This window comes from Eschrichtius robustus, chromosome 21 (genome assembly GCF_028021215.1).
Source record: "Eschrichtius robustus isolate mEscRob2 chromosome 21, mEscRob2.pri, whole genome shotgun sequence".
NCBI lineage: Eukaryota > Metazoa > Chordata > Mammalia > Artiodactyla > Eschrichtiidae > Eschrichtius > Eschrichtius robustus.
Genome location: NC_090844.1, coordinates 35,931,919 through 35,953,908, shown reverse-complemented (window position 1 = coordinate 35,953,908; position 21,990 = coordinate 35,931,919). Strand labels below are relative to the sequence as shown.

The window sequence follows — 21,990 nt, the reverse complement described above, 5'->3', positions numbered from 1 at the left end:
GTAGTATGTATATATTGTATGTATATGCACACGTGTATACACACATCCATATAACCACCACCCAGACTGAACTATATAACATTTTGAGCCCCCAAATGGTCCCCCTCATGCCCCTCCCTAATCAATACCCTTTGCCTCAAAGATAGCCATGGTTCTGATTTCTACACCATCATTTTTATAAGTGGAATCATACAGTGTATACTGTTTTTTGTTTGACTTCTTTCACTCAACATAATGTCTGTGTGATTCATTCATGTTGTTTTATATTGTCTACTTAAATAATTGTATAATAACAGCTTCACAGAAGCTTCCTCCTTTGTCAGTTTGATGTTTATTGAACGGCTGCTCTGCATCCAGCACTGGTGATGCAAGGATGAGCCACAGTCCACAGGGTAACTGTGTTCAGAGAGTTTATAACCTGGGGAAAAACGGATGTTAAATGACCAAGGAAACAAAACTGCTAGTATAACAAGCGCTACAGAGAAATCGTGAAAATTTCTAAGTTAGCAGTTGTCTCCGCAGGGCTAACATTCAGAAGAGTCCAAACCAGAGATATCAATTTGGGTGTTTCTTAATTGAAGCCATGAGTGTGGATTAAATCACTCAGGGAAGAGTATAGGGTAAGAAGAAAACAGTGTGTAGCCTGAGCCTTGAAGAACTCTGACATTTAGTTGTTGGTTAGAACATCTACCAGCAGAGGGACCAGAGAGGCACGGGGAAAGCCAGTGGAGTGTGGATGCTGAGAGAAATGGCAGATCTCTTCATTTTGTCTGAGCTAAGTGAGAAACTTGTATGTTTTTGTAGTTTTAGTAGAAATTTTATCAAATGTGAATAGATCTCAGTAGGCTTATTGTTAGTATAATTTGTTTCTCTCTCTCGTCTTTTAAGTCATTTTCTGCTCATCTGCTTTCCTGCTTCCAACATCTTATTGCTGACTTCTGTCTTTCGTTCATCCATGTAGGTTCATGTCCCCCTGGTTTTTGTGTGTTTGTTTGTTTTTAATTAGTAGACTTTGTTTTCTTAGAGCAGTTTCAGTTTCACAGCGAAATTGAATGGAAAAAAGTTTCAGTACGAGATGAAAAAAAGTTCTGGAGGTGGGTAGTGATGATGGTTGCACAACCATTAAGTAAGTGAATGTACTTAATGTACTTAACGCCACTGTACACTTAACAGTGGCTTAGATGGTAAATTTTACGTGTATTTTACTACAATAAAAAAAGTTTTTAAAAACTGAAGGAAAAGTATGGTGAGTTCCCACTTGCTCCCTGCCCCACACAGAACTTCCCCCACTGTCAGCATCCCCCCACCAGATGGTCCATTTGTTACAGTTGATGAACCTACGTTGATGCATCAGCATTACCCGAAGTCCACAGTGTACGGTAGCCGTCACTCCGTGCTGTACATTCTATGGGTTTGGGCAAATGTGTCCTTCCTTACAGCATCGTACAGAATAGTTTCTGCCCTGAAGACCCCCTGTGCTCCCCCTAGTCATCCCCCTCCCCTTCAGTCACTGATCTTTTTACTGTCTCCACAGTTGTGCTTTTTCCAGGTTGTTGGGTAGCTGGAATCACACAGCGTGTAGCCCTTTCCGATGGCTTCTTTCACTTAGTGATGCGCATTTAAGGTTCCTCCGTGTCTTTTCGTGGCTCGACAGCTCATGTCTTTTGAGCACTTACCCCCTCCTTTTTTTAACAGCTTTATTGAAATGAAACTGACATACAGTAAATTGCACATTTTTAGATGTAGAATTTGATAAATTTTTTTTACCTGTGGAGATGCCCAGGAAACTATCAAGATAATGAACATACCAATCACTTCAAAAAGTTTCCTCAGTCCTTCCTTCCAGCCACCCCTTTCCCATCCCCAGGGCAACCATGGATTTGCTTTCTGTCGCCGTAGATTAATTTGCATTTTACACAAATTTTATGTAAATGGGCTTACAGTATGTTTTATTTTTTGAGGGAGAGGGTGTGGCTTCTTTCATGCAACATAAAATTTTGAGATTTATTCATGCTGTTGCCTGTCTTAATATAGTCCATGCATATTCCATTGTATGGATATACCCCAATCCATCCATCCGTCCGGCTGCTGAGGAGCTCCTGGGTTATTGTAGTTTGGGCTGTTACAAGCAGAGCTGCTGTGAACAGCGGTGTCCACATCTTTGTATGGACATACGCTGCCATTTCTCTGGGGTGAAGGTCCACCCAGGGGCGAAATGGCTGCAACATGTGGCAGGTGTAAGTGTACTATTGAAGAAACTGCCAAACTGCTTCCAAAGCGGACGTACCATTTATGTTTTTACAAGCAGCGTGTCAGTGTTCCAGTTGCACCGTGGCCTCACCAGCACTTGCTGGGGTTGCTCTTTTTAATTATAGCCATTCTAGTGGCCGTCTAGTGGTGCTCACTGTGGGTTTTATTTGTATTTCTATAATGACTAGTGATGTCGGGAATCTTTTCTTGTATTTATATACATTTACTGTATATATATATATATATATATATATATATATATATATATATATATATATGCATACATATATATATCTTCTTTGGCAAATTGTTTGATGTAATCTTTTTTTGTTTTTAATTTCTGGGTGTGCAAGCCCAGTGCCCCACCGTGACTCTGGGATCTGGGACATCCCTGGGACTATGGGGCCCTTTGAGGGGTGGCTGGCCAGACCGTGTCCACACACTGGTGGCCACACGTTCACGTCCACACACTTCCCCACCCACGGGCACTGGGTCAAGGCAATGAGGCGCAGGTGGGGTTAGGAGTTTGTGGCCACACCTGCCTTTGAATCTTGGCTGTCCCTTAATAGGTACTTGACCTTGGGCCCATAACCTTCCTGTACCTCAGTTCTCTTATCTGTAAATTGGGGAAACTACCTATGTTTTTAGAGTACCTGGAACGTAGTGAGCTTACAAGAAATTTTAGCTGTTGGTATTATTTCAGTTAGCTAAAGGCATCATTATACACTGTAAACAGTGTATTCCTTCACTCATCAATATAGGAATTTTAAAAAATTTTATGTTTACTTATTTTTTATTGAAGTATACTTGATTTACAATGTGTTAATTTCTGCTATACAGCAAAGTGATTCAGTTGTACATATATATTCTTTTTCATATTCTTTTCCATTATGGTTTATCACAGGATATTGAATATCATTCCTTGTGCTATACAGTAGGACCTTGTTGTTTATATACATAGTAGTTTGTCTCTGCTAATATCAATCTCCTAATTTATCCCTCCCTCACCTCCTTTCCCCTTTGGTAACCATAAATTTGTTTTCTACGTCTATGAGTCTGTTTCTTTTTTGTAAATAAGTTCATTTGTATCATATTTTAGATTCCACTTATAAGTGACATCATATGGTATTTGTCTTTCTCTGTCTGACTTAATTCACTTAGTATTACAATCTCTAGGTCCATCCGTGTTACTGCAAATGACATTATTTCATTCTTACGGCTGAATAATATCCCATTGTATGTATGTACCACATCATCTTTATCCAGTCATCTGTTGATGGACATTTAGGTTGCTTCCATGTCTTGGCTATTGTGAATAGTGCTGCTGTGAGCATTGGGGTGCATGTACCTTTTCCAATTAGAGTTTTCTACAGATACATGCCCAGGAGTAGGATTGCTGGATCATACGGTAGTTCTATTGATATTTTTAGAATACTGTTCTCCATGGTGGCTGCACCAGCTTATACCAACAGTGTAGGAGAGTTCCCTTTCTCCACAGCCTCTCCTGTTTGCTGTAGTCTTTTGCCTATTTATTTATTTATTTATTTATTTTTATTAGAGTATAGTTGCTTTACAATATTTTGTTAGTTTATACTGTACAGCAAAGTAAATCAGCTATATGTATACATATATCCCCTCTTTTTTGGATTTCCTTCTCAGTTAGGTCACCACAGAGCATTGAATAGAGTTCCCTGTGCTATACAGTAGGTTCTCATTACTTATCTGTTTTATACATAGTATCAATAGTGTATGTATGTCAATCCCAATCTCCCAATTCATCCCACCGCCCCCTTTTCCCCCTTGGTATCCAAACATACGTCTGTGTCTCTATTTCTGCTTTGTAAATAAGATCCTGTGTACCAGTTTTTTCAGATTCCACATATATGTGTTGATACACGATATTTGTTTTTCTCTTTCTGACTTACTTCACTCTGTATGACAGTCTCTAGGTCCATCCATGTCTCTACAAATGACCCAATTTTGTTCCTTTTTATGGCTGAGTAATATTCTATTATATATATGTATCACATCTTCTTTATCCATTCCTCTGTTTATGGACATTTAGGTTGTTTCCATGTCCTGGCTGTTGTAAACAGTGCTGCAGTGAACGTTGAGGTGCATGTGTCTTTTTGAATTACGGTTTTCTTTGGGTATATGCTCAGTAGTGGGATTGCTGGGTCACATGGTAGTTCTATTCTTAGTTTTTTAAGGAATCTCCATACTGTCCTCCATAGTGGCTATACCAATTTACATTCCCAGCAACAACGCATGAGGGTTCCCTTTTCTCCGCACCCTCTCCAGCGTTTATTGTTTGTAGATTTTTTGATGATGGCCATTCTGAGGTGTGAGGTGATACCTCATTGTAGTTCTGAATTTGCATTTCTCTAATAATTAGTGATGTTGAGCAACTTCTCATGTGTTTGTTGGCCATCTGTATGTCTTCTTTGGAGAAATGTCTATTTAGGCCTTCTGCCCATTTTTTGATTGGGTTGTTTGTTGTTTTGCTATTTAGCTGCATGAGCTGTATGTATATTTTGGAGATTAATCCTTTGTCAGTTGCTTCAGGTGCAAATATTTTCTCCCATTCTGGGTGTTGTCTTTTCGTCTTGTTTTTGGTTTCCTTTGCTGTGCAAAACATTTTAAGTTTAATTAGGTTCCATTTGTTTATTTCTGTTTTTATTCTCATTACTCTAGGAGGTGGGTCAAAAAAGATCTCGCTGTGATATATGTCAAAGAGTGTTCTGCTTATGTTTTCCTCTAAGAGTTTTATAGTGTCTGGCCTTACATTTAGGTCTTTAACCCATTTTGAGTTTATTTTTGTGTATGGTGTTAGGGAGTATTCTAATTTCATTCTCTTACACGTAGTCCAGTTTTCGCAGCACCACTTATTGAAGAGGCTGTCTTTTCTCCATTGTATATTCCTGCCTCCTTTATCAAAAATAAGGTGACCATATGTGCATGGGTTTATCTCTGGGCTTTCTATCCTGTTCCATTGATCTATATTTCTGTTTTTGTGCCAGTACCATACTATCTTGATTACTCTAGCTTTGTAGTATAGTCTGAAGTCAGGGAGCCTGATTCTTCCAGCTCCATTTTTGTTTCTCAGGATTGCTTTTGCTATTCGGGGTCTTTTGTGTTTCCATACGAATTGTAAAATTTTTTGTTCTAGTTCTGTGAAAAATGCCATTGGTAATTTGATAGGGATTACATTGAATCTGTAGATTGCTTTGGGTAGTATAGTCATTTTCACTATATTGATTCTTCCAATCTAAGAGCATGGTATATCTCTCCATCCGTTTGTGTCGTCTTTGATTTCTTTCATCAATATCTTATAGTTTTCTGCGTACAGGTCTTTTGCCTCGTTAGATAGGTTTATTCCTAGGTATTTTATTCTTTTTGTTGCAGTGGTAAATGGGATTGTTTCCTTAATTTCTTTTTCTCATTTTTCATTGTTAGTGTATAGGAATACAAGAGATTTCCATGTATTAATTTTGTATCCTGCAACTTTACTAAATTCATTGAATAGCTCTAGTAGTTTTCTGGTGGCATCTTTAGAATTTTCTATGTATAGTATCATGTGATCTGCAAACAGTGACAGTTTTACTTCTGTGCCAATTTGGATTCCTTTTATTTCTTTTTCTTCTCTGGTTGCCGTGGCTAGGACTTCCAAAGCTATGTTAAATAATAGTGGCAAGCGTGGGCACCCTCGTCTTGTTCCCTGTTTTAGAGGAAATGCTTTCAGATGTTTACCGTTGAGAATGTTTGCTATGGGTTTGTAATATATGGCCTTTATTATGTTGAGGTAGGTTCCCTCTATGTCCACTTTCTGGAGAGTTTTTAATCATAAATGGGTGTTGAATTTTGTCGAAAGCTTTTTCTGCATGATCATATGGTTTTTATTCTTCAACTTGTTAATATGGTGTATCACATTGATTGATTTGCGTATATTGAAGAATCCTTGCATCCCTGGGGTAAATCCCACTTGATCATGGTGTATGATCTTTTTAATGTGTTGTTGGATTCTCTTTGCTAGTATTTTGTTGAGGATTTTTGTGTCTATGTTCATCAGTGATATTGGCCTGTAATTTTCTTTTTTTGTGATATCTTTTTCTGGTTTTGGTATCAGGGTGATGGTGGCCTCATAGAATGAGTTTGGGAATGTTCCTCCCTTTGTAATTTTTTGGAAGAGTTTGAGAAGGATCTGTGTTAGCTCTTCTCTAAATATTTGATAGAATTCACCTGTGAAGCCGTCTGGTCCTGGACTTTTGCTTGTTGGAAAATTTTTAATCACAGTTTCAATTTCATTAGTTGTGGTTGGTCTGTTCATATTTTCTAATTCTTCTTGGTTCAGTCTTGGAAGGTTGTACTTTTCTAAGAATTTGTCCATTTCTTCCAGGTTGTCCATTTTATTGGCATATAGTTGCTTGTAGTAGTCTCATGATCCTTTGTATTTCTGTGGTGTCTGTTATAACTTCTCCTTTTTCATTTCTAATTTTATTGATTTGAGTCCTCTCCTTTTTTTTCTTGATGAGTCTGGCTAAAGGTTTCTCAATTTCGTTTATCTTCTCAGAGAACCAGCTTTTAGTTTTATTGATCTTTGGTAGTGTTTTTTTCGTTTCTCTTTCATTTATTTCTGCTCTGATCTTTATGATTTCTTTCCTTCTACTGACTTTGGGTTTTCTTTGTTCTTCTTTCTCTGGTTCCTTTAGGTGTAAGGTTAGATTGTTTATTTGAGATTTTTCTTGTTTCTTGAGGTGAGATTGAATTACTATATACTTCCCTCTTAGAACTGCTTTTGCTGCATCCCATAGGTTTTGGGTCATCGTGTTTTTGTTGTCATTTGTTTCTAGGTAGTTTTTTATTTCTTCTTTGATTTCTTCAGTGATCTCTTGGTTATTTAGTAGCATATTGTTTAGCCTCCACGTGTTTGTGTTTTTTACAGTTTTTTTCCTGTAATTGATTTCTTATCTCATAACGTTGTGGTCGGAAAAGATGCTTGATACGATTTCAGTTTTCTTAAATTTACCGTGGCTTGGTTTGTGACCCAAGATGTGATCTATCCTGGAGAATGTCCTGTGTGCACTTGAGAAGAAAGTGTATTCTGCTGCTTTCGGATGGAATGTCCTATAGATATTAATTAAGTCTATTGGTCTAATGTGTCGTTTAAGGCTTGTGTTTCCTTATTAATTTTCTGTCTGGATGATCTGTCCGTTGGTGTAAGTGGGGTGTTAAAGTCCCCCACTATTACTGTGTTACTGTCGATTTCCCCTTTTATGGCTGTTAGCATTTGCCTTATGTATTGAGGTGCTTCTCTGTTAGGTGTATAAATGTTTACAATTGTTATATCTTCTTCTTGGATTGATCCCTTGATCATTATGTAGTGTCCTTCCTTGTGTTTTGTGGTTTTTGCCTATTTTTTAATTGAATTGTTTTCATCTTCTTAAATTTAGAGTTCTGTATATATTCTAAATGCAAGTTCTTTCTCAGATGTATGTTTTAAAATATTTTCTCCCAGCCTGTGGCTTCCCTTTTTATTTTCTTAATAGTGTCTTTGCAGAGCAAATATATTTAAAGCTTTAATTATTAAATACTTATTATTTAATATATTTTTTTTAGTTCACATGTTTTTTTTTTTAATTGAGAAACCTTTACCAAACCCAGGGCCTCTAAGACTTTCTCCTGTGTTTTCCTCCAGAAGTATTATAGTTTTAATGCTTATATTTAGGTCTGTGACGCATTCTGAGTTATTACTTTTTGTGTATGATATAAGGGTCTCTTTTTTTTTTTTACACTATTTATTGCGAAGATTTCTTTCCCATATTTTCAGGATTTTGATTATGTTGAACTGTCTAATGACTGGACAGACAGCATCCATGGATGATTAGATTCTTGTTCATTGAAGTAATTTTTAATAATAGATCAGGCACTGAAAACACTTAAGATGTAGTTTATCTTTTTACATCTATATATCAACAAATACAAAATGAAAACCTTTTCTTGAGGGGGGCCTTAAGTTTTTAGGGAGCTATGACTTAATATTATCAAAACTCAAATTTATAGAATTTTCTTTCTTATTTTCTACTTCTTGGTTTGAAGAAAATTAACATTAGCCTTTGTAAAGATTTTTACAAAGCAGCACCCACTTTGGAGAGCACAGCATGTTCTGTGTGAGACAACAAGAACTTGAATTGACTGTTTATGCTGTAAAACCTGTGATTCTTGGTGAACCTATGGTACACCTGCCAGAGAACAATCGCTGCTTTGCCCTGATCAACTTCGGGCCTGAAAGAATCTTCTTCTCCCGTAACAGCACTGCCTCTGCAGGCTTCTAAGTAAGGCTGTTTCTTCTTCATGTACCACTTGGCTCAGCATGGTGCCTCCTCAATGCTGCTTCCAGACCATTCCCCTCACATCTTCCCTAAGACCCCCCAGTTTTGAGCCTTATGACATCATCCCTCTCGTTTCTCAGCAGCTTTGGATCCAGGCATCCTGCTGCTCTTTCCAGTACCACCCTTGCTGAAATTCCTGGGGACTTGGATATGGTCCTTCAGACCCTTGCCTGTCAACTCCTTGACTCATCTCCTTTGGTCTCATCCTCTACCCAGTTTCAGCCACTCATTCTCGAGGTCATACCCCATGGCTTATCATCACCAGTAATCTGCGACCCTCCGTGGTCTCGGTTTGCTCTCTCCCGCCGTCCGACCAGTGCCTCCTGTCTTTCCATCTCACTCTCTCTGGCCGCACATCTCCAGCCATCCTTCAGTTCTCGAGGGCCGGTGGGGTCTCAACACTGTCCTTCACCTTCACCTCTTTCTTTCCTCTTATTCAGCCGAAATTCCGTGGTCAGTCATAATCACTCCCTGTGTACATTTTTAGCTCCTCTGCCCCTTTTTTATTTCTTGTACTTTTTTGGCTAAACCACAACTTGGTTAAATCGAATATCCCACCATTTCTGCGTCTCACCTATGCGGCTGAACCGAGCTGGAAAAGACACAGACTTGCTGGTGTGTCTCATTTTACATTTCCCAGTGTGAACCCCTGGTCATCTGGTACTTCCCCAGCCCTCTCACTACCCCTCTTCCGGGTGACCGTCTCCCACTGTCCTTTCTGGAGACCTTCAGCACCACTTCCCCACTCTCTCCTCTGATTACCTTCCAAGGTAAGGGACCGCCTACTTCTGAGAAAGTTGAAACACATACAGGAGAATCTCTATTGACTCCCCGACTACGTTTGCCCCCGCCGGCATCAGTGTGGCCTCCTCGCTGCCCGTTACCGCCTTCGAGCTGTGCCGGGGGCAGTCCTGTCGTCAAGTCAGCGGCTGCACGTTGTCTGTTGGGTCCCTTTGCCTCTCACCTACTCAAGATCTTTGCTTTACCAGTTCTCCCCTCTTTGCTACACCCACGGCTTCCCCTGCTCGGCAGGGTCATATCCGCTAGCAGGGAAGCAGGCTTATTTATCTTTAAACAGACTTCTCAGGATCCCACTCCTGTCAGTCACTGCTCCGGTTCTCCTGCCTGTGCAGCGTCTGTCTCAGAGTTCTCCCCGCCGCCCCCTTAAATCCACTTCCGTCAGGGTTTCCCCACCATCATGTTAGAACTGCACTTGTTGCTGATGCTGATGCCCGTCCTCAGTCCTCGTCGGGACTGGCAGCAGCGTTCAAAGGACAGATGCTCATCTGCTTGTTGCTTCCTTGTGACACTTATTAAGGTTTGGCCTCCAGGATACCGTGACCTTCCAGGTTTCTCTCCTGTCTCACTGGATGATCTGCATTTCCTGTGCTGGTTTCCCTCTCCTGTGCTCCCTCCTAAGGACGCAGAGCTTAAGGACTCAGGCCTGGCCCCTCTTCTCTTTTGTTTGCGTTCACCCCCTCGATGATTTCGCCTAGTCTCATAGCCTTAAATGGCATCCATATCCTAATGATGCTCAGATTTTTATCTCCAGCGTGAACCTCTCCTCTGACATCCAGACTTGTCTGATTGTCTACTTAGCATCTCCAGTTGGGTCTAAAAGACATCTCAGAGTCATCGTATCTAGAACTAAACCCTGTCTTCTGCTCAGACCCACTCAAAGTCTTCTCATTTCAGTTGTTGGCGTTTCTGGCCTTGAGCTGCTCAGACCTTGAAACCTCTCTTTCTTTTTCTCCACATCCTGCATCCAACCCGTCAGGAAATACTGAAGGCTACACTTTTAAAATATAGCTAGATCCAGCCTTTAGATCTAACTTCCAGATTACAGAGAAATACAGAGGACAGAGGAATAGGTTAAAATGAGTCACAAGGAAAGGATCAGGAAAATCCAGAAAGTGGGATATTTCACAGGACAGTTGACCTGGTCTCTTCAACAAGTGAATGTCAAGAGAAGAAAAGAATGGGTTGGACTATTCTAGATCCAGGAGTCCAGAGAGAAAGACACTGACCAAACGCATCACGTGGTTCTTCTGGAAGACCTGCCGTGTGCAGAGCGTGGATGCCCCGGAGGACGTCATGCTACGCGAGAAAGCCAGTCCCAGGGGGCAGACTGCGCCACTCCACTTCTGGGAGGTGTCTGAAGTGGTCAGACTCATGGAAGCAGAGTGAAGTGGTGGCTGCCAGGGGCTGGGATTTGGGGGAAACGGGGAGTTGCTGTTCAACAGGTATAAAGTTTCAGTTGCATGAGATGCATAAGCCCTTACGGCCTGCTGTGCAGCACTATGCTTGTGGTTAATAGCACTGTACTCTGATCTTGAGTGTCTCTTGAGAGGGCAGAGCTCATGTTAAGTGTTCTTACCACAGTTTCAAAATCAAAAACAAATGCAATGCATGAAGCTTGGATCTTGTTTGAACAAAGACATTTCAAGGATGTAATGGAGGAAATTTGAATATAGATTATTAGGTGGTATTCTGGGAGTGTTTCTTTATTATATTAGGTGTAGTATCAGAACCATGGTTAGTAAGGCACAGGAAAGTGCCTTACTTATTACAGATGTATAGTGGAATTTTTAGGAGTAAAAAAGTTTTTTTTTTTTTTTTTTTTTAGAAATTCACGTTCTTTTATTTATTTATTTATTTATTTATGACTGTGTTGAGTCTTCGTTTCTGTGCGAGGGCTCTCTCCAGTTGCGGCAAGCGGGGGCCACTCTTCATCGCGGTGCGCGGGCCTCTCACCATTGCGGCCTCTCTTGTTGCAGAGCACAGGCTCCAGACGCGCAGGCTCAGTAATTGTGGCTCACGGGCCCAGTTGCTCCGCGGCATGTGGGATCTTCCCAGACCAGGGCTCGAACCCGTGTCCCCTGCATTGGCAGGCAGACTCTCAACCACTGCGCCACCAGGGAAGCCCAAGAGTAAAAAAGTTTTATGATAAGAATTATTACCTTTACTGCTGCCATATTGGTCTGGCTGCCGTCATCTCTTGCCCATATCATGTTGGTAACTTCCTGACTAGTGTCGGTGTTTCTGTAGTTGCCTGCCCCAGAGTCTCATGTGAACCCAGCAGCCAGAGTGAGGTTTTCTGCTTAGAGCCCTGCACTGGTGCCCCCTTTCACTCAGGGTAGAAGCCAAAGGACTCACAGTGATGTATCAGAGCCCAAGTGACCTGAGCCCTTGGTACCACTCTGACTTCATTTCTTTTTTTTTTTTTTTTTAACATCTTTACTGGAGTATAATTGCTTTACAGTGGTGTGTTAGTTTCTGCTTTATAACAAAGTGAATCAGTTATACACGTACGTATGTTCCCATATCTCCTCCCTCTTGAACTCTGACCTCATTTACTGGCATTCTTTCCCACAGCGGCGCCCCGCTCATCCTCACACGTCTCCTGCTGGGGGCATTGTGCGGGGCCCGTCCGTCTGCCTCGGGTGTTTATCAGGCAGACACCCACGTGCTGCTCTTCCTTGCCGGCTGCCGGTGCCCACTGAGAGCTAGCCCACCCTGACCACCGGTGCAGTATCGCTGCCGCCCTTACCTTCCAGAGCCCCTTGTCCCGCTCTAGAGTAGGTGTGCTGTAAATGTTAGCTAAATGAATGAATATGGAATTACGAACTTTGAAATGAAAAGAAAGCAACTTTATCTTCTTTTATCCTTTATCTCCAAGAAGAGTTCACCACTCTGTCATTTTCCATCAACAGTTTCCCTGATACCAACTCGATGTTCTGACACGAGCTTCCCGAGGTGGCTCAGACCCCACAAGTTAAGGTCACAGTCCTTTGATTCTGACACTCGGGGCAGACTCGGCAGTTAAGGCCCCAGTCCCACAAGACTGCCCCCACTGCAGACGCCAGGTGGATATGGGTGGGGTCCTTGGGGCACCCACACTTCTGCGCAGCCAACTGCAAATGCAGGAGTTCCCATGAACCCCCTCAGGTTTGATATTTGCGAGAATGACACAAAATTCAGGGAAGCTCTATACTTATGATTACATTTTTATTGTACAGGATGCAACTCAGGAACAGCCAAATGAAGGAGATGCACAGGGACGTGAGGGGTAGAGGCAGCGCAGAGCTCTGTGACCCCACAAGCCCACTGCCTTCCCAGCACAGTGATGTGCTCACCCGCCCCGAAGTTCCTGAACCCTGTTGTTTAGGGTTTTATTGGGGGGTTTCACTAAAGAGGCATGAGTAAAGTCATTAGCCATGTGTTTGAACTCCACCGCCAGTCCCTTCCTGGAGGTCAGGGGATGGGGCTGAAAGTTCCTCTGGGGCCAGCCCTCGTCCTGAAGCTGTCTATGGGTCCCACAGTGAATCACCCTGTTAGCATAAGCTCCGGTGTGGCTGGAAAGGGCCCATGATGAATTATAAAAGACACCCCATCACTCAGGAAATTCTCAGGGTTTTAGGAGCTCAGCACCAGGATCCAGGGACAGAGGGCAAATATATTTTTTATTCTGCCACAACTGCATATTGATTGAAAGAGCAACATCAGAAGTAGTAAGTTGTGCCTCTAAGTGCCATTAGGTTTTATTTTCAGAGTTCAAGAAAGAGGGAAGGGCTTCCCTGGTGGCGCAGTGGTTGAGAACCTGCCTGCCAATGCAGGGGACACGGGTTCGAGCCCTGGTCTGGGAAGATCCCACATGCCGCGGAGCAACTGGGCCCGTGAGCCACAACTGCTGAGCCTGCGCGTCTGGAGCCTGTGCTCCGCAACAAGAGAGGCCGCGATAGTGAGAGGCCCGCGCACCGCGATGAAGAGTGGCCCCCGCTTGCCACAACTAGAGAAAGCCCTCGCACAGAAACAAAGACCCAACACAGCCAAAAATAAATAATAAATAAATAATAAATAAATTTTAAAAAAAAAAAAAAAAAAAAGAAAGAGGGAAAAAGAAAGTAGATGAGACCAAAAGAGATAAAATGAAGGTCAAGCTGTGGACAGTGGTGGAATGCCTCTTTTTATTTATGGGACCTGATTGCCTGCCCTTGGTTTAGAGCCTGTGCCTCTGCGCCTCTGTTGCTCTTTCTAACACAGCAGAGGCTAAAGCATAATTTGCTTTATTTTTGTTGTCATCAAGGATGCGAAATATAAATGTCATAGCCAACTCTTCAATATCCGTTTAGTGGCAGGGGACCAAAATGATTGTTTTAGGTAATGAAAAGATCATTAGAAAATAGACCTAAGAGGGACTTCCCTGGCGGTCCGGTGGTTAAGACTCCGAGCTTCCATTGCAGGGGGCATGGGTTTGATCCTTGGTCAGGGAACTAAGATCCCACATGCTGCACAGCGTGGCCAAAAGAAAAAGGAAAATAGACCTAAGAATTAACATATCTATTTTAAAAAATAGTAACATTTGCTAATAAAAATGTCATATTAAGAAATTGAGTCAAAATACAGTGTTTGTTTTGGACCCCATCTTAATTTGGGGGAGTTCAATAAGAATATTATGGTACTTAAATAATTTAAGCAGTAGAAATAAAATTTAATTTTTTGGTTTCTGTGGAAGCAGTTGACTGCAGGATGACAGTGTATTCCTGGAATTCTGTTACGGATTAAAATTAATAAGCTTTTCCTTTAGCTTAAGCTATGACTGGTGCATAAGTTACAGCCAAATAGATGTGTTACTGCGAAAGTCGAGGAAATGGCTTCGTATGTTTTGTGGCTGGTTTGTGTCGTTTTCTTAACAGGAGTCAGGACATAGTAAGACGCTAAAGATGGTTTCTGGCTCATGAAGAACACTCCCAGTAAGATTATCCCTTGTCATCTATGTATCTGTGCAGAACTATAACCTGTTAATATTTTGGAGAAAATCACCTTTATGCTGTTTGATCCTAGCCTGAGAACGTTTATTAAGGGGTACTTAGAAAACATTGCTGAAATTGTAAACTACTTAGCGAAACAGAGTTATGGCTAGATGCCTGCATATTGAGTCAAGTTCATGACTAGGAAAAGTCGTATTGAATGGAAGAAGGCTGTGGACTACTATTCTTTTTTTTTTTTTTTTAATTGAAGTATAGTTGATTTACAGTGTTGTGTTAATTACTGCTGTACAGCAAAGTGATCCAGTTATACATATATATACATTCTTTTTAAAAAATATTATTTTCCATTATGGTTCATTAGGCGATATTGAATATAGTTCGCTGTGCTATACAGTAGGACCTTGTTGTTTATCCACTCTCTGTATAGAAGCTTACATCTGCTAACCCCAATCTCCCACTCCATCCCTCCCCCAACCCCCTCCCCCTTGGCAACCACAAGTCTGTTCTCTATGTCTGTGATTCTGTTCTGTTTCATAGATAAGTTAACTTGTGTCATAGTTTAGATTTGTGGACTACTATTCTTGCTGTGTTCCGCCCAAGTAGCAGATTGGAAGCTTATTAAATAAAAGTGCTATCACCTTCCAAATGTATTTCAGTGCACAGGTATCAATGAGAACTGCTGTGTGTCAGACACGAAGTGCTGGGCAGACAGTGGTGAATGAGACAGACACCTGCCCCTGTTGACCGTAGAACATCTTGAACGATGTGGGTCTTTGCTCTCTGTGACTAGATGGCTGAGCAGGAAGGAGAGAATTAGCCACAGGACCCTGGTGTTGTTTGCTAGGACCAGTTTCGTGTTGAACTCTGCTGATCTTTTGTAACAAAAGTGACAGTACCATCAACTCTGCCACTTAACGGCGTGATTGAACTTGGGGAAATTACTTAACTTCTGAGTCTGATATTGCTCAGCGTAACATGGGGACAGTGATACCTTCCTGGCAGTGTCACTGTGAACGCAGAGTGCCTGGCTCCATGGTTGGCAGGTTACTGGTGCTGAGTACATGGTGGTAACAGCTGTCTTTTGTTGTCTTCCCGTCCAGCTCAGGCACATTCTGAGGCTTTGATGTGGTCATCTTTTAAGCAAAAAGCAAACTGTATCATAGTGATTGGTTTGAAATACTTTATTCAGATTTTTCTGAGTTCTTTGATTCATAAGAAGTGTTGCTGTAAGTTGTAAATGAAGTATCCCATAATCTTGGAGTTCTCAGAGTATATAATTTCTTAGACATTTTAATTTTTTTTTTTAATAAATTTATTTATTTATTTTTGGCTGCATTGGGTCTTCGTTGCTGCGCGCAGGCTTTCTCTAGTTGCGGCAAGCGGGGAGCTACTCCTCATTGCGGTGCACGGGCTTCTCATTGCGGTGGCTTCTCTTACTGCAGAGCACAGGCTGTAGGCGTGCAGGCTTCAGTAGTTGTGGCACGTGGGCTCAGTAGTTGTAGCTCGCGGATTGTAGAGCACAGGCTCAGTAGTTGTGACGCACAGGGTTGCTTAGTTGCTCCGCGGCATGTGGAATCTTCCCGGACCAGGGCTTGAACCTATGTCCCCTGCATTGGCAGGCAGATTCTTAACCACTGCGCCAGCAGGGAAGCCCTCTTAGACATTTTAAAGCATTCTTTTTTATAAGTTAAGGGGTTTCCTGTTGAAATATAAGTATCTTTTAGCTGTGTGGCCCTGAATTGCCACTTAGCTAGTAAGTTCAGTGCCTTTGGCTTTGGGTAATCATCACCCATTTAGCACCAGACTCACAGATTGCCCTACTTATGATTGTCCTTTTTGATTAGAAAGACTATTACTTGATTGGCAATGATTATGATTTTTAGATTACAGCTTTTTTGATTATTAAAAATATGGAATATTTTCTACTTTCTGAATTATTTTTATAACACTTCTTTAATATTTCAGTAGGATTCACTTAAGTTGTTTTTCTTTGCATTATCTATTTTCACAAGACGTTTTAAGCAAAGAGGACACTTTTGGGGGGTTCTCTGCCCAGTTTACAGGAGTCCCTTTCTCTGAAACCTGAAGTTGTGGGTGTCCTGCTTGTGGCCGTCCATCCTTTTGGTCACATACAGTCGGACTAGGGATGAAAAACAGACTCTAGCTGTATTATTTGGAGTTTCCTGGGAATTTAGAATTGGGATTGAGTGATGGCTGGTCTTCAAAACTATCTTCTTGAACTGGCATGGTGAAGACTTGGAGCGTGTGTGCAGCTCTCTTCAACGTTGTGTGGAGAAACAGAAAAAGCTGGTCTTCAGAGAGAAAACGAATAGATGGGCAGAAGCAAAGGTGAAAGTCAGAAGGAGAGTACTGTCTGGATTCTTAACAGCTTTCCGGATCCTTATTTCAGTACTCAAGGAGGCCCAGCTATCTTTCTGTACCATAACATACCTCAGTGGTCTTCCAGTAAGTTCCCTTTTTTTTTCACAATTTTGCTCAAATTAGTTTTTCTTACTTAACAACAAAAGAACCTTGACTAAAGAAGCTAGATTAAGCTTAAAACAAAAATAGATGGGTATGAATATCTACATGCAGAAGAAGGAAGTTAGACCCTTTACGTACACTATGCACATGGATCATAACTTCAATTTAAAACTAAAGCTGTGAGAATCGTAGAAGAAAACATAGAAGTAAATCTTCCTGACCTTGGATTAGGCAAAACCTTCTTAGATATAATACCAACAGCAAAAGATAGATAAATTGAATGTTACCAAAAATTAAAAACCATTGTGCTGCAAATTATGCCATCAAGAAAGTGAAAAGATAACTCACAGAATGTGAGAAATTATTTACACATCTTATATCTGATAAGGGGCTTTTACCCTGAATACTAAAAACAAACAAAAAAACAAACCAAAAAAAAAAAAAAAACTCTCACAACTCAATAATAAAAAGACAAATCAGTTGTTTAACAGGAAAGACTCTGAATAGACTTGTCCATAGAGGATATACAGGTGGCCAATAAGCACATGAAAAGATGCTCAACATTGTTAGTCATTAAGGAAATGCAAATCAAAACCACACTGAGAGGGACTTCCCTGGTGGCGCAGTGGTTAAGAATCCACCTGCCAACGCAGGGGACATGGGTTCGAGCCCTGGTCTGGGAAGATCCCACATGCCACGGAGCAACTAAGCCTGTGCGCCACAACTGCTGAGCCCATGTGCCACAACTACTGAAGCCCGCACTCCTAGAGCCCATGCTCCGCAACAAGAGAAGCCACCACAATGAGAAGCCTGCTCGCCGCAGCTAGAGAAAGCCCGCGCGCAGCAACAAAGACCCAACACAGCCATAAATAAAAAATAAATAAATAAATAATAAAAATAAATGAATTATAAAAAAATTTTTTTAAAAACCCACAGTGAGATATAATATATTACTTCACACTCGCTAAGATGGGCATAACTTTTTAGCGAGATAATAACAAATGTTGACAGGCTGTGGAAAAACTGGAACTGACGTGTGTTGCTAGCAGGAATGTAAAATGGTACAGCTGCTTTGGAAAACAGTTTGGTCACACTTCAGATGTTAAACAGAGTTATTATGGGACGGAGCAATTCCACTCCTAGGCACATACCCACATGAAGCATGTATATCAGCTGATGAATAGATAAACAAAATGTAGTGTATCCATAAATGGAATGTTTTTGAGCCATAAAAAGGAATGAAGTGGTGACACGTCCTACAACATGGATGAACCTTAAAAGCATGCTGAGTGAAAGAAGCCAGACACAAAAGACCCCACACAGTGTATAATTTCATTTATATGAAATGTACAAAATAGGCAAGCCCATGAAAACAGAAAGTAGATTAGTAATTTCTAGGGGCTGGAGAGAGGGAAATGGGGAGTGACAGCCAGTGGATACAGGATTTCTTTGGGGAAGATGGAAAGGTTCTAAAATTAGATTGTGGTGATGTGAATGTACTAAAATCCATTGCATTGTGTATTTCAAATGGGTGAGTTGTATGGTATGTGAATTATATCTCAATTTTTAAAAATTTAAGAGTAGAGAAATAGACAATAAAGTTAACATGTTAACTTTGATACAGGCTTCAAAAATAATCCTAATAGATTTCTACAGAGAAAACTTAGCTGTAACTTTTTTCATAAATACTTATGCCTTGGGACTTCCCTGGTGGCAGAGTGGTTAAGAATCCACCTGCCAATGCAGGGGACACGGGTTCAGTCCCTGGCCCGGGAAGATCCTACATGCCATGGAGCAACTAAGCCTGTGCGCCATAAGCACTGAGCCTGTGCTCTAGAGCCCGCGAGCCACAACTGCTGAGCCCGTGAGCCACAACTACTGAAGCCCACACACCTAGAGGCCATGCTCCGCAACAAGACACCGCAACGAGAAGCCCGCGCACTGCAACGAAGAGTAGCCCCCGCTCGCTGCAACTAGAGAAAGCCCGCGCGCAGCAGCGAGGACCCAACACAGCCATTAATTAATTAATTAATCAATTTACAAAATTCTACCAAAAAATTCTTATGCCTAAATATGTATATTTTTCTTAATAATAAATTTTTAAAATTCTGCATAGCAGGTTACTTTATTTAAAGATAATTTGACCAAAATTTAGTAGCGGTTGTATTTATCAGTCTGAGTGACAGTGTAAGTTGAAATGTAGATTTTTTTCCCCTAACATATCTCTCTCGTTGCCATTATGTTTTTTGAGTGAGCGGAGATGGTTGTGTTATGAAAAGATCTTTGGATTTGGCACTTGCTGGAGCAGGACAGAGGTGTTCAGTCTGTGGTCTTGAACAAATAATTTAATTTTTTAGAGCATCGATTTCAAGAACTTTAAAGCGACTATCATGCCAGGATAAAAGCTTTTTTTTTTTTCTTTCTAGTGTTTATAGAAGTTTTGGAGGTTTTCCTAAGAAAAATAAGCATAAGTATATTCAGTGTCTATCCTTGTTTCAGTTTGTTTGTCCACACCAGTGTTATCTTAGATTTAGGGCTTCTGCAAACATAAACGGGATCCAACTTTGTCTAATGTCTAGTATTGAATAAGCAGGTTCTCTGTTTATATTATTTAAAGAAATTGAAATTTTAATAACATTATTGGTGACCTTTGTAGGTAGTAGGTGATGAAAGTCATTGAAATATTAACTGAAAAGCTTATTTTAACCTTCTTCCTAATATACGTCTTTTGCCTTTATAAAACAATTGTCATTGATTTTGACTGTTTTTAGATATTAGCATGGTATCTACTAATTATGTTAATTCCAGATTAGTGTATAATTTGAAAAACATGTATTAATTGTATGTTATCACTTTTCACCTTTTAGCTTGCTTTTGATAAAATTATGTTTTTAATGAGTGATAACAGTTGATTTTAGAGATTTCTACTGTAATTGCATTCAACCTCATGTACATGTATTATTTTGTGGCTCATATGTGTCAAATACCTTTTTTTGTTGCAGTTAAGCGATAATACAGGATGGGTTTCAATTATGTGTGTGTGTGTGTGTTTGGTTTTGTTTTAGCTTGAAAGCTACATGATATTAACATGCTAGCTTTTTCTTATTTGCAGAGATCCTGCATATTTTGATGAAAATTGGCTAAACAGAATCAAAACTGAAGTAGGAGATAATTGGAGGCTAAAGGTATTTTCTTTTTATTTTCCTATCTGTTAATTAATCTTTTACTTGGGTGTATATAATACTTGTTGACTTTTGCTCTGATGTGTCTAGTGAGCTTTAGAAACTTAGATAACCTTCGGTGAAATAATCTAGAATTGAAGATTGGGGTAACCTGGAATTGCTCACCAAGATACAGTCTGAGTCGGTAAAGCATAGTGACTGAGGGCTCAGGCTTCAGAGCTAGACTGCCTGTGTCCACATCCCAGCCCAGCCGCTCACAGCTGCTGGGAAAGTCTTTAACCTTTCAGTGCCTGAGTTTTCCCGTTTGTAAAATGGGGATTGTGATAGGATCTACCTCACAGAGATAAATGAGTTAACACATATAATGTACTTAGGACAGTAATGTTAGTTGCTAGTGTTGTTATTAATAATGGGGAAATACTGATCATTATTAACTGTGTCCAGAACACTCAGAGAATGGATTATTTTTATTTCCTTCCTAGTAGCCTTATTTTTCGGTATTCCTCAAGCATCTTTGATGGAAACCCACAGTGAGAAACACAGTTTACACTGCAGCCTCCCACCCGCCTAACTGCGTGTTCCTGAATAGTTGAATAAGTTTTTAACCTTACTTAATGCAGTAATGTTTTTAGTTTAGTTTTTGAAATATAAATTGCAACCCATCTGTAAATTATTTTTTTAACTTTATATTTTGAAACGATGATAGATTCACAGGGATTGGGAAAAGAAATGTACAGAGAAGTTCCACACACCTTTCCCCGAGTTTCTCCAGGGCTAACATCTTGCGTGACTGTCATGCAGTAGCAAACCTAGGGAACCGACGTGGATACGATGCACAGCGTGTTCACACTTCAGTCGTTCTGCACACACTCTTCTGTGTGTGCGCGCCGCTCCACGTTGGCCCTGTCAGCGTGTAGACTCACATAACGGCCCTGCAGTGGTGATGCAGGCTGCCCCATCCCTGCCAGGTGTGCGGTGGTGCCTCCACCCCATCATACACACACACCACCCTCACCCGAACCCCTGGCCGCCGCTGACTTGTTCTCCACCTCTACAGTTTCCTTACACCACCTTGATCTGTGGTCATGACTGGCAGCTTGGAAAACTCTGGAGCCATTTATTTTTAATACAGATTGGTAGGGACTCCGAAATGCAAGTGAGTGAGCCTGTGAAACCCCTGGACTTAAGATGAGCTAAGCTTGGTTTGTCTTTATATTTCCCCATAAAACACATGTTTGAGGAAAATATTTATTCACTGACTAGATATTGGGTCTGCCAAAATCTAATTCCTCCTTTTCACTAAGCTAGAGTGAATGGATGCTGTTTAATTTCTAAATAACCTTTCGAGAATAGGCAATTAAAGTGATGGCTTTTTAACGTTATAACCTGTTTAAAGTCTTGCTGCTAAATCAGCTTATGTTTGCTGCTGCTTCACAAGAGGGAGTTGCGTATCCCACGCCCATGCACACAGTGTGCGCATAAATCCACACGGTCTTCAGTGTCACCAGGGTGGCAAAGGCAGTAACAGAGAGAAAGCAAAATGTTTATTGTACTCTCAGTATTCTGAACTGAAAGTAACCATTCCGATTTGCATTCCTATTGTCTGTATTTTATCCTATATTATGTTTCTTCAATTATATTTCTTCAATTTTAAGATTGATTTTAAGATACCATTGATTAATGATAAGATTTGTAGCTTTTTTCAGTGGAGAATAAACTACCATTTTAAGTGAACACATTGATTTTTAAGACTTTCTAATTTAAAATGTTATAATACGAAAAATTGAACACCCTAGAACCAGAGAAAATATATTATATATTTTCCGTGTCTCCAAATTTTTAGGCACACAAAACATGTTAGTTTTATTTATGAGATTCTTTTTTTTTTTAATATGAAGTTTTCAGTTTATTTTC

At 40.6% G+C, this 21,990-nt stretch overlaps 1 protein-coding gene across 1 annotated transcript in view; it reads left to right on the top strand.

Moving 5' to 3' along the window:
• HOOK3 (hook microtubule tethering protein 3) overlaps positions 1-21,990 on the top strand; it is a 97,290-nt gene that overhangs the window by 10,172 nt on the left and 65,128 nt on the right. Inside the window, exon 3 of the mRNA XM_068531958.1 lies at positions 20,007-20,079. Within this exon, the coding sequence (XP_068388059.1) occupies positions 20,007-20,079 (73 nt within the window). The remainder of the gene's footprint in view (positions 1-20,006; positions 20,080-21,990) is intronic.